Source organism: Mytilus californianus, unplaced genomic scaffold, assembly GCF_021869535.1.
Source record: "Mytilus californianus isolate M0D057914Y unplaced genomic scaffold, xbMytCali1.0.p SCAF_6, whole genome shotgun sequence".
NCBI lineage: Eukaryota > Metazoa > Mollusca > Bivalvia > Mytilida > Mytilidae > Mytilus > Mytilus californianus.
This window is the reverse complement of record NW_026262712.1, coordinates 2,466,392-2,480,070: the sequence shown is the minus strand read 5'-3', so window position 1 is coordinate 2,480,070 and position 13,679 is coordinate 2,466,392. Positions and strand designations below refer to the sequence as shown.

General features: G+C 31.2%; 1 protein-coding gene across 1 annotated transcript in view; it reads left to right on the top strand.

Moving 5' to 3' along the window:
• Positions 1 to 8,099, top strand: part of LOC127705481 (uncharacterized) — a 166,390-nt gene extending 158,291 nt beyond the window's left edge. Inside the window, exons 11-13 of the mRNA XM_052209797.1 lie at positions 5,791 to 5,897; positions 7,043 to 7,535; positions 8,095 to 8,099. Of these exons, the coding sequence (XP_052065757.1) occupies positions 5,791 to 5,897; positions 7,043 to 7,535; positions 8,095 to 8,099 (605 nt within the window). The remainder of the gene's footprint in view (positions 1 to 5,790; positions 5,898 to 7,042; positions 7,536 to 8,094) is intronic.
• The last annotated feature ends 5,580 nt before the right edge of the window (positions 8,100 to 13,679 follow it).

The following is a 13,679-nucleotide window of genomic DNA, read 5'->3' as shown; positions in this document are numbered from 1 at the left end:
CCCAGCGGGTATCCGGGGTGACCCCTCAGAGTTGTAAAAATCTTGGGTCACACCCGCAGGATACAGGTCAAATGACAGGTATGACTAAATACAGATAAAGTTTGAATTTTGTTTAATGTTTGAATGTCAACATACTGAACTGAGCACATTTATATACACCTGTCTTTGGAACGTCATAGCCAAATTATGTTTTACGGCATCTGGGCCCATTTTGTCAGACGTTGTCACATATACACCTGTCTTAGACAGAACATATGGAAAGCCAACGGGGTCAAAATTCTTACTACTTAACTTGTCAATTTGTAACTTGTAACTGTGTGATTTCTAAATTGTTTATTGGTAAATTATCAATTTGTATATTTATGTTTTGTAACTTATCGATTCGTTAAATGTCGATTTGTAAATTGTCAATTTGTATATTGATGTTTTGTAACTTGTCGATTCGTTAAATGTCGATTCGCAAAATTTCAATTTGTATATTGATGTTTTGTAACTTGTCGTTTCGTTAAATGTCGATTTGTAAATTGTCATTGTTGTATTATGCTAACGATCATTATGATGACAGATGGCACTCGGTTTCTTCTTCGGTGAATCAGCCTTCTGTAAGTAGGAGCACCTCCATATGGAATATATACCCAAGTAATTTAAATCAATTATGTACAGCAAATGCATCTCAAAGAACACAAATAGAATAATAACATTTTTATATGGCATGTATACAGAAACCCGTTTTTTGTTTTGTTTTCTGAAGACAAAAGGTGGCGTATCGTTCGAGAACGGAAACCATATGAAAAATACAACCCAAATAGTTCATTCCCTTCACGTAATTAATCGATCTCTCCTACTTGCGAGGTTAATGAAGTAGTCGTAGATTAGCGGAACATTGCGACTGAATTATTCCGGTAAATAGATATAAGATGTGGTAATAAACAGTATGATTGTCAATGAGACAATTATCCAACAAAGTTCAAATACAGTTGATGTAAGCAATTATAGGCAACAATGAGAAAAACCCAATCAATATAGTCGGATATAAAAGGCTACACCAGTACGTGAAAATCCAGGTAATAAACGGTTTCTATTAATCCTAAAATGCTATTATCGGACTATTTTAATTCTGACAGAGGTCTCAAGGGGAAGGGGGGACATATATATATAATTTTATATAATGTTGTTTGTGCTGTATTTAGACCCCTCTATAACAAAATATGTTTTACATGCACACGTATAAAATTGAGGTTTTTATCCAACGCAATCATAGGTTTGGACGTTGTTTTCAATTTAGACGTGTTTAATGTTATATATATATATTAACATTCATTTGTACATGCCTACTAAACTTTTCTGGTCAAGAAGCTAAGAAGTTATTGACGGTGACGAGAGCAGTATCTGAAGCTGTCAACGTTCAGTGTGCGCACTAAAGTGTCTTCAAGGAGGTATCAATCGATTACCGTTTTTACGAAAAATGAGTTGGAATGTGGGATTGATCGTTAAAATCTCAAAACACTTTGTGTAGTTTTTGATCTGTTTTTTCACATAGCAAGAACCAGCCCCTCAACCACCTCGTACGGAAATATTCGCTTATGGCTTAAGTGTTTTGTCTGTTTGTCTTTGAAGAGCGTGTTTGATACGCAACCATCTTCTCTGGATTTGTAGCCTCCTCGTTATATATCTTGCAGCTTGTCGCTGTATCCTTTCAAGCTTGTTGATGTTCGTAGATGTGTAGGGGTCCCATATACTATTGTTTCATACTCCCAATATTGACAAGTGAAATATATGCGGTTTTCTTGCATTCGGCTGGTGGGCAATATCTCAAATTCCTTATCAGGAACCCTAGTCACGGTTGAGTTTGCATTCTTGGTTACGATGAAAATATGGGTAGTCCATTTTAGGTCTTTGATAAGTTTTTTGTTTCCTTTAGATTTTATTACAAAATATTACATATCTAATACAGTTTTAATATATAGTATACATCAATTAAGTGACTCATTTAAAATAACACTTCATTCAATATTTGTTTTGCAAAGTACATGATATAAAACATTTTTATCATCTTTACTCAAGAGCCAAATAAATAAAGATTTTTCATTAATTTCAGCGCTTTTTGTATTAAAAAATCATTAGATATAAATTACATTCTTTTCCAATATCTTAATTATAATATTAAGGAATAATGGCCATGGTGTCAACCCATTTCTCCCATCATACATTTAGTCCAAAATTTGCGGCCCCGAACAATATAAGTATGAACTTTTCAGCTTAGTCTTTTATTTCATGTATTTAGTCTAATTTTGACCCGGTCAAATATTAAAAAGAAATTTCCTGCCAAGTGACAGTAACATATTTGCGAAGTTGATAAGTGAGCCCATTCCAGCGACACATCAGTATATACCTAAATACAGGAAGTGACACACCCCTCCCAGGTGTGTTGACCAGTCCGGAAGACAAACATGTTTATTCGAGGTCACCTCTATATAAAACCGAGTCCCTGGTATATATGCCATATAAACCAAACAATGTGTTTATCTATTTATTTTCTTTTATTTGTATATGCTGTACATAATTGATTTATAAAATTACTTAGGTATATACTCCACATGGAAGTGCTCCTACTTACAGGAGGCTTATACACCGAAGAGGAAACCAAGCGCCATCTGTCGTCATAATGGTCGTTAGCATAATACAACTATCAGAATGACAATTAACAAATCGACATTTAACGAATCGACAAGTTACAAAACATCAACATACAATTTGACAATTTACAAATCAACATTTAACAAATCGACAAGTTACAAAACATCAATTATATACAAATTGACAATTTACAAATCGACATTTAAGGAATCGACAAGTTATAAAACATCAACATACAAATTGACAATTTACAAATCGACATTTAACGAATCGACAAGTTATAAAACATCAATTATATACAAATTGACAATTTACAAATCGACATTTAACGAATCGACAAGTTACAAAACAACAATATACAAATTGACAATTTACGAATCGACATTTAACGAATCGACAAGTTACAAAACATCAATATACAAATTGACAATTTACGATAAAGAATTTTGAAATCACACAGTTACAAGTTACAAATTAACAATTTACGAATTACGAATTTTCAAATAACAAAGATACAAGTTACAAATTGACAATTTACGAAGTAAGAATTTTGAAATTACAAAGATACAAGTTTATACAAATTGACAAGTTACGAAATAAGAATTTTGACCCCGTTGGCTTTCCATAAGAACATAGCATATGGTATGTTGTAGTCTGTCGGTCTATCCATCAACATTTCATACAAAAAGTAAAATGTGCTTTAATCAGTTCTTATTTTAACCTAAGTTTGGATTGAAGGAATAAAGGTCCTTACTGATTTACACGATTTTCAAATTTTATCATATCAGAGTTATGTTTACTACAAATTGGACATTTTCATGCCCCCGCCATAGCAGAGGGGGCATTAAGTTTTACCCTTGTCCGTCTGTACATCCGTCCGTCCTTCGTCCGTACGTCGTAAAGTTGGTTTCAGTTCTCTAACTTTAGTTTGCCTCAACCAAATGTTATGAAACTGATACAGAATGATAATTACCACAAAACACAGATTGAGTTTGAATTTTGGTGGCATCACTATAACTGTTCTAGAGTTATGACTCTTTTCAAATTGTTGAATTTTTCGTTTCCTTTCTCTAACTTTAGTTTGCCTCAAACAAATGTTATAAAACTTATACACAATGCTAATTACCACAGAATACAGATCAAGTTGGAAACTGGGTGGCGTCGCTTTTACCATTCTTGAGTTATGCTCTTTTATAAACATAAAAATTGCTGAATTTTTCGTTTATGTTCTCTAACTTTAGTTTGCCTCAACCAAATGTTATGATCTTATACACAATGCTTATTACCACATAATACAGATCAAGTTGGAAATTGGGTGGCGTTTATTTTACTGTTATTGAGTTATGCCCCTTTATAAAATTAAAAATTGCTGAAATTTTCTATCCGTTCTCTAACTCTAGTTTGCCTCAATTAAAATGTTATGAAACTTATTCACAATGCTTATTACCACAAAATACAGATCAAATTTGAATTTTGATGGTTTCACTTTTACAGTTCTTCAGTTATGTACCTTTATAACTGTATATGATATGCAAGCGGGGGCATAACTTGTGTCCCATGGATACATTCCCCATTTATTTTTTCAAATGTTGTACAAATACTCAAACATTATCACAGAACTAGAGTTGATAAAAGAAACTCCATTTCAGTGTTCATCATTTTCACTTTTGTCATTTCAGTGATGGGATTTTATTCCTAAAACATTTAACATTTTGCACAAGTATACCATAACCTTGACCCCTGTTGTGTTCACTTATCGCTACACTAACAACAGGTACAACCTGAATCCAGCGGTCAGCATTGGGTCTGCGTGATTTAATAATTTAGATGAGACAAGTGCATCATATGATGTGTTTATTATGTAATTAATATACTGACAAGAACTCAAAAGAGAAATCAGCACATTCCTATACCTATTGAGTTCTCAAGGCAATGAAAGATACCGGCTCAGTTTGTCAAGAATATGATAACACTCTCGTGGGGCATTTATCTGCGCTGCCACCATGGAGTTAATTAACAGTTATTTATTTAATTTGCGGCATTGCATTATTATCATTTGAGGTCAAGTTGTTAAAAGTTCCTGTCAATATAGTTGGTCAATTTCGTAGCAAATCTTTGAATGTGTAAGGCTCGTCCAATTAATGCCAAGGTGACAATGGCTCCAACTCATTCCTTTGGTGCAGATATTTAGATGGAATGGCAGACCAGTTTACACATACCACATACTAAGTCTAGTATTCTTAGATTGATTTCCACAACAGTCAGGATTCTACTTTATGATCCTTATATGCAACTTATATTTTAAAAGACAATTTTAACTTCTAGTTATTGAGCATCATTCAATGTACTTTTATGCATTTAGTCAACTTCAACTGTGGTGTGAAATATTAGTTTGTAAACATTTTAATTGTATGCAGGTCTCTATGCATTGTTAACCTATTTTCTATGTGCCTTCCTTTGATATCATCCACCCTGTAATGAAATAGACTGATGAAAAATTACAACAATGTAGTTTATAGATATAGACAAAAATATTTGTCCCTTTTAATTTAGACAGACTCCTACCTCAAGGAAAACTGTTATCAGCTGTTTAAGTGAATGAGCTTGACAAGTATTCAGCAATATTTTTTAGTCCCCTACCAACGAAGTCGAAGGGGACTTTAGGTTTGCACTCGGTCCATCTGTCTGTCTGTTCATCCGTCAGTCCAGCAAATCAGTTTTCCACACCATTTTTCTTCATGCTTGAAGATATTGTTTTGATATTTGATATATTGTTTTATCATTACAAGTTACAGATCAAAATCGAATTTTGTTCCCTTCTGATAATTTTGTGCAGAGTTATGGTCCTTTGACCTAGAAAATTCACTTAAATAAACAGTTTTCCACACATTTTTTCAGCATGCATGAAGATATTGACTTGATATTTGTTATATACTTTACACCATGACAAGTTATAGATCGAATTACCATTTTGTTCCAGTCCAAAATAATGTTTAACCGGTGGGGGATTATGTATTGCCATGCAATAATCTCAGAATGCTTGTTTAATAAGGTGTTATTAAAAGAGACAATGGAAAACTTATAGTGTATCAAAACTATAAGAAATGCAGAATGATTAAACTTCTTTTATGACAGATTTTGATTTTTTTTCAGTATTCTTGCAATATTGGGTCAATTCCATCCTGACCTATTGCAAGGTTGTATATCCAGGCATTCCTAAGATCTTGTTTGTTGCCACTCACAAGGACAAAGTACCAAAGGTGAGTGATCTAATGTTAGCTATATAATAGTGATTTATTGCCATTTGAAACACTTGAAAAATGTGTAAAAACTGCCTCATTAGAGCTTTTATGCTTACATAATGATGTCATGCCCATATGTCTTAACTTGACCAAACTTTGTGTGAAACTACACTTTTGAAAGAACAAGATCCCTATTGATTTTGGGTAATACACTAAAGATCAGATTATGGGTCATAAATAGAGTAGAAGATAATTATGAAGAACTACTAATAGATAAGTAAATGATATTTGGTATGCTCTTGTATCAATATTCCATTTGATATGTACATCTCATTTCAGTGGAGATTATTTGGTCCTGCCACTCTCAGTCATGGTCTATTGACTTAAAACAATTGCTCATTTTAAATGTTAAAGTTTGTATTTAAGTCAGTTTTATTTCACCAAATATGTTGTCAATAAGAAACTCTAGCATTTAGTAGAACTGCACCAGATGCACTTCTCAACAAGTAATGTCTCTTCAGTGATGTTAGAGGCCAAAATATTTGAAAGTCTAAAGCATAATACAAATGTTGATGAGTTGGTGAAATCAAAAAGTATATATAGCCTAATCTGGACAAGGAATGCATGAGGACAATTCATGCTTTATTTTAGAATAAGTTCAATTTTTTATAACTGCAAATTTAAATTAAACAATATCCATATGTTCACGCAAATACCCTCTTGACCTGTTTTAGATTTATTGCCAACTTTTTAAATGTGACTTATTTTGTTTACTAGTGTTTCTATACTAGGCTGGTAAAGTGAATTACAAAAACAAATATCAATAGCAAGTTCTTCTTTCAAAAAAAATAAATTCTAAAGACCCTTTTCAATTTATTCCCCTTGGAATGTAAGATTTAACAACTGTTAACAGTTTCGGACTGTTAAAAGTATAAGATTTAGGTTAAAAGTATAAAATTGACCTGTAAGAGTAGATGTAGAAAAATACATAAGAAAGATAAGTTGTACTTGAGGTACATGTATTTATGTCATTTGAAAATTTGAGATAAATCTAATTATATCTTGTAGTTGGAATATTCCACCATTGAAGGTGCATATACATCATGGTGTGGGATACAGGATCTTTACAGTGTATTTATCTGTCAACTTTTTATGTTTAACAGGAGAATGTTGAGACACGACGTGAAGAGCTTTACAGTGAAATTGAGGAGTTGTTTAAAGACCATGAGGGACAACATCATCTGGTCTTTAGGCCTCTAATATTTGTCAATGCAAAAGATCAAGCTGACCAAGAAATAGATGTTCTGAGGAAAACAATTACAGAACTTACATTCGACCACCCATGTTGGGGTGAAAGAATGCCCAATGCTTGTGTACCACTAGAGCTCGAGATCGCTGAATTAGTGGCAGAAGGAAAACAAATTATGTCATTGGCTGAAATTAAAGAATTAAATGCCATCAGCGAGGTGTCTGTCCTGTCTCCTGAGCAGCTAACAGTTTTTTTACGTTATCAACACTCTCTCGGAAAGATTGTTTATTTTGACACCCCACAGCTGAGAGATAACGTTATCATAAGTCCCCTTCTTATGGTGGAAGTTATGAGATCTTTCATTACTGGTGTGTTTATATTTTCATTGAGTAGTAATTATATTGCTGGTAAAAACCCAACATACCAAAATATTGTTTACCAGCCATTTTTAAGAGCACTGGGGACTGATGAACGGTGTCCTATACTAATCTTTTTGTTGGTTTGTCAGAACTTTTATGTAATACAGTTAGTCAAAATTGATCTTTTTTTTTTCACAGCGTTAATATTTGTGAATTGCAGACAATTATTTTATTCTGTTGTGAAAATTTGGAGAAGATGGCTGTTTTAACTTAGGGAGCTACCATTTGATTTTTATGGGGGGGCTAGGATGAAATATTTTGTCCTGCCTTTTTTTTTTTAGTTGTAATCTCTGTCCTTTTTTCATTCTAATTGGTCCTGCCTTTTTTTTTATTAGTTTATCCTGACTTTTTTTACATAAATTGTCATCCTGCCTTTTTTTTTTTGCAAAGTTGCGCATCCTGCCTTTTTTTTTTACTCGAAACTCCTGTCCTGCCGTTTTTTTTCAAATTTCATCCTAGCCCCCCCATAAAAATCAAATGGTAGCTCCCTTACGGTTTGTAATGTTTGTAAAAATACAGTTGCAAATTTTGAAAATTTTTTTTTTAGTTTAAACTGAAACTGATATTTAATAGGTATAAAGGTTTAGGTATAACTATAGAACTACATAGTTTCTAAATATAGAATATATTTGAACAATGCATAGAAACTTTGAGAATGCAAGTATTCCTATCCTGGTTTCAATTAAGTACCAACACAATTATGTTTTGAGACAAGGTGTAGTAATATTATTCATACTGCAACTCTTACAACTGTGAAAATGAAGTATTTTTAGCCAGTCAAAAATGCAAATCTTCTCAGTTTCTAGTTGTATTGGGGAAAGAATCTCATCCTAAAATCTGAACCTAAAATACGGAGCATGAATTCCTTGTAAAGTTAATATCATATTTGTCTGTTAGAAATACACTGCCATCAATCCAGTTATCAACTATTGAACTATTATATACCATGACTGGGAAATAAAACAAAGACTTGACCCAGCCAAAGGAATGTATTATTTAGATCAAGTCAAAATCTATTAAAAATACTTTTGAATTAGAATACTATATAGATATAAGAAGATGTGGTATGAGTGCCAATGAGACAACTCTCCATCCAAGTCAAAATTTATAAAAGTAAACCATTATAGGTCAAAGTACGGTCTTCAACACTGAGCCTTGGCTCACACCAAACAGCAAGCTATAAAGGGCCCCAAAAATTACTAGTGTGAAACCATTCAAACGGGAAAACCAACGGTCTAATCTATATAAAAAACGTATACTAGTAGAAGTAGACTTTACCCCGAAAAAATAACTAAAAAAATGAACATAAAGTTAAGATCAAAGACAGCAATTGACTGACAAGATGTCATCCTGGATGACTGTCATACATCATCTTTTGTAACTCTCAAGTGAATCTTGGCATAATATATTGAAGTTAATTTCATAATGTTAACACATCCGTCATCACTTGCATCATTGTTAAACGATTGTTTCTACCCAATATTTTGAATATTTACGAGAACAACCATATATTGTTTTAAAACATATAGTTTTCATCGTGACGTTTTGTAGACCTTTGTTTAGATGATGAATTTGAGAACAAGGGATGAAACCCTTTAAAACTTATGATTGATGACTCTGCTTTCTTTAAACATAATCTCCCCAGCAAAACAAAATTGCAAGAAGAAAATCAGTTTTATAAATTAAGATGGACAACCAACAACTTTACAAATGTTGTTAGGAAATACACTTATCTAAATATACCCAGTGGACTTTCTTCTCGTATTTATTTTTGCATTGTGTTGTCCTTCATTGTCGAGCCTTCGACTTTAGTCAAAAGAGCGAGACATACAGTACTTGCAACCTTAGGCGTTACTGTTTGACGTGAACTTGACTGATCGGTGAATGATCGTGACGGATGTTTGACTGATCGATGACTGATCGGTGATCGATGACCCATAGAATCCGTCAGATACGTCAAATAGGCTATGTGAGAGTTACCGTGACAACGGTCAGCGATCGATCAGTAAATTAATTGAATGCACGGATCGGACGGATACATATATAATTAAAATTCTTATGTATTACGAACTTGACAGTATTTACAGTCGATAAACGCCGACCTCTACGAAGACACCTTTACTCGTTAATTATGTACCACTAAAAAGCGATAAAATGTTATCATTTAAAATAAGTACTCTATTTGTTGTCGTTAGATGAAGAAAATAAAAATAGTATAACAGTAAAGATACATACAGCTTTGTTTGGATTAATTAATTTAGAGTGTTGTTTTAATGTTTGTTCTAGATTACCAATATCAGAGACATATGTATGTCTCTGCCAATATTTCTTCTTCTTATCACATATAATGCAATGTTATTTCTGATTAGTTATTTAAAAGGCCTCAAGAAAAGTTTCTTTGATAGAATTTAAATAAAATGAATATTAAAATACTTAAACTTTAATTTGTGTTGATTAAAGATGCAATCATTTCATTATTTTGTTCTTTTTTGTACATCAGGATTGGTCGTTTTTCATAAAATATGCTGAATTTTAGGAAAAAGATACTAAATTTTTGTTCGAGTTGCTTAAAAATGCAAATATTTCTTCTTTTATATTAGAAATAATACACGTCAATTGCAATCAGTCATAACTAATGCATTCAGATAATTAATTTTGTATAAGATATGAATAATTTAAGGATAAATATACATACACTTTTGTTTTTATTAAATAGGAATTCAATAATTTCTCTTTTTTAATGGAAATTATTGGAACGCCTATCGTTTTTTGTACTTTTTATGGTTCAGGATTGTTTGTTTTTTTATAAAATCAAAATAATATCTGAGAAAATATACTAAAATGTTGTTTGCATTATTTAGAATTACCAATTTTTCTTCTTTTGATAGAAATAATGCAATGTTATTTGTTACAAGTTATTTTAAAGTTCTCCAATAAGATTTTTTTTGTAAGAATTTTGATAATGGAAGGAGAATTTTACTTAATCTTTTGTTTTGTGTTGAATACAAATTAAATAATTTCTTTATTTTGATAGAAATTATGAACCGTCATTTGATTTCGGTACATTTTATACATCAGGATTGGTTGTTTTGCATAAAATATGCTGAATTTTAGGGAAAAGATACTAAATTTTTGTTCGCGTTGCTTAAATTTGCAAATATTTTGTCTTTTATATTAGAAATAATGCAACTTCAATTGCAATCAGTCATAGTTAATGCATTCAGATAAGTACTTTTGTATAAGATATGAATAATTTAAGGATAAATATACATAAACTTCTGTTTTTGTTAAATAAGAATTCAATAATTTCTCTATTTTAATGGAAATTATTGACCTCCTATGGCTTTTTGTACTTTTTATGGTTCAGGATTGGTTGTTTTTTTTCAAATCCAAATAATATCTGAGAAAATATACCTAAATGTTGATTGCATTGATTAAAATTACCAATTTTTCTTTTCTTCTTTTGATAAAAAAATATGCAATGTTATTTGTAACTAATTATTTTAAAGTCCTCCAATAAGATTTTGTTTATTTGTGAGAATTTTGATAATGTAAGGAGAATAATACTTAAACTTTTGTTTTGTGTTGAATACGAATGCAATAATTTCTTTATTTTGACATAAATTATGAACCGTCATTTGATTTAGGTACTTTTTGTACATCATGATTGGTTGTTTTTCATAAAATATGCTGAATTTCAAGGAAAAGATACTAAATTTTTGTTTGCATTGCTTAAAAATGCAAATATTTCTTCTTTGATATCAGAAAAAATGCAACAACAATTGCTATCAGTCATTATAAATGCCTTTAGATAAGTAATTTTGTATAAAATGTGAATAATTGAAGGATAAATATGCATAAACTTTTGTTTTTGTTAGATAAGAAAGCAATAATTTCTTAATTTTGATAGAAATTATGAACCATCATTTGTTTTTGGTTCTTTTTGTACATCAGGATTGGTTGTTTTTCATAAAATATTCTGAATTTCAGGGAAAAGATACTAAATTTTTGTTCATGTTGCTTGAAAATGTAAATATGTCTTCTTTTGTATCAGAGATAATTCAACGTCAATTGTAATGAGTCATAATTAATGCATTAAGATAAGTCCTTTTGTATAAGATATGAATAATTTACTGATAAAAATGATAAATATACATAAACTTTTGTTTTTGTTTGATAAAAATTCAAAATTCCTCTATTTCAATTTTAAATTATTGACTGCCTATGGCTTTTTGTACTTTTTATGGTTTAGGATTGGTTGTTTTTTATAAAATCAAAATAATTTCTTAGAAAATATACTAAAATGTTGTTCACATTGATTAAAATTACCAAGTTTTCTTCTTTTGATAAAAAATAATGCAATGTTGTCTGTAACTTGTTATTTCAAAGTCCTCCAATAAGATTTTTTTTGTAAGAATTTTGATAATGTAAGGAGAATAATACTTAAACTTTTGTTTTGTGTTGAATACGAATGCAATAATTTCTTTATATTGATAGAAATTATGAACCGTCATTTGTTTCGGTACATTTTGTACATCAGGATTGGTTGTTTTTCATAAAGTATGCTGAATTTCAGGGAAAATATACTAAATTTTTGTTCGCATTGCTTGAATATGCAAATAATTCTTCTTTTATATCAGAAATAATGCAACTGCAATTGCAATCAGTCATAGTAAACACATTCAAATAATTACTTTGTATAAGATATGAATAATTTAAGGATAAATATACATACACTTTTGTTTTTATTAAATAAGTGTTCAATAATTTCTCTTTTTTAATGGAAATTATTGGAAAGCCTATGGTTTTTTGTACTTTTTATGGTTCAGGATTGGCTGTTTTTTATAAAATCAAAATAATATCTGAGAAAATATGCTAAAATGTTGTTCGCATTCTTTAAAATTACCAATTTTTCTTCTTTTGATAAAAAATAATGCAATGTTCTTTGTAACTTGTTATTTCAAAGTCCTCAAACTAGATTTTTTTTTTAAGAATTTTGATAATGTAAGTAGAATTATACTTAAACTTTTGTTTTGTGTTGAATACGAATGCAATAATTTCTTTATATTGATAGAAATTATGAACGGTCATTTGTATCAGGATTGGTTGCTTTTCATAAAATATGCTGAATTTCAGGGAAAAGATACTAAATTTTTGTTTGCATTGCTTAAATATGCAAATATTTCTTCTTTTATATCAGAAATAATGCAACTTTAATTGCAATCAGTCATTATAAATGCCTTTAGATAAGTAATTTTGTATAAAATGTGAATCATTGAAGGATAAATATGCATAAACTTTTGTTTTTGTTTGATAAGAATGCAATAATTTCTTTATTTTGATAGAAATTATGAACCGTCATTTGATTTTGGTTCTTTTTGTACATCAGGGTTGGTTTTTGTCGAGCCTGCGACTTTTGTCGCAGAAAGCTCGACATAGGGATAGCAATCTGGCGGCGGCGGCGGCGGCGGCGTTAGCTAACTTCTTAAAAGCTTTATATTTTAGAAGATGGAAGACCTGGATGCTTCATACTTTGTATATGGATGCCTCATGTTACGAAGTTTCCGTCAGTCACATGTCCAATGTCCTTGACCTCATTTTCATGGTTCAGTGACTACTTGAAAAAAAAGTTAAGATTTTTTGTAATGTTAAATTCTCTCTTATTATAAGTAATAGGATAACTATATTTGGTATGTGCGTACCTTGCAAGGTCCTCATGCCCGTCAGACAGTTTTCACTTGACCTCGACCTCATTTCATGGATCAGTGAACAAGGTTAAGTTTTCGTGGTCAAGTCCATATCTCAGATACTATAAGCAATAGGTCAAGTATATTCGGTGTATGGAAGGACTGTAAGGTGTACATGTCCAACTGGCAGGTGTCATCTGACCTTGACCTCATTTTCATGGTTCAGTGGTTATAGTTAAGTTTTTGTGTTTTGGTCTGTTTTTCTTATACTGTATGCAATAGGTCTACTGTATTTGGTGTATGGAATGATTGTAAGGTGTACATGTCTAGCTGGCAGGTGTCATCTGACCTTGACCTCATTTTCATGGTTCAGTGGTCAAAGTTAAGTTTTTGAGTTTTGGTCTTTCTTTCTAATACTGCATGCAATAGGTCAGCTATATTTGGT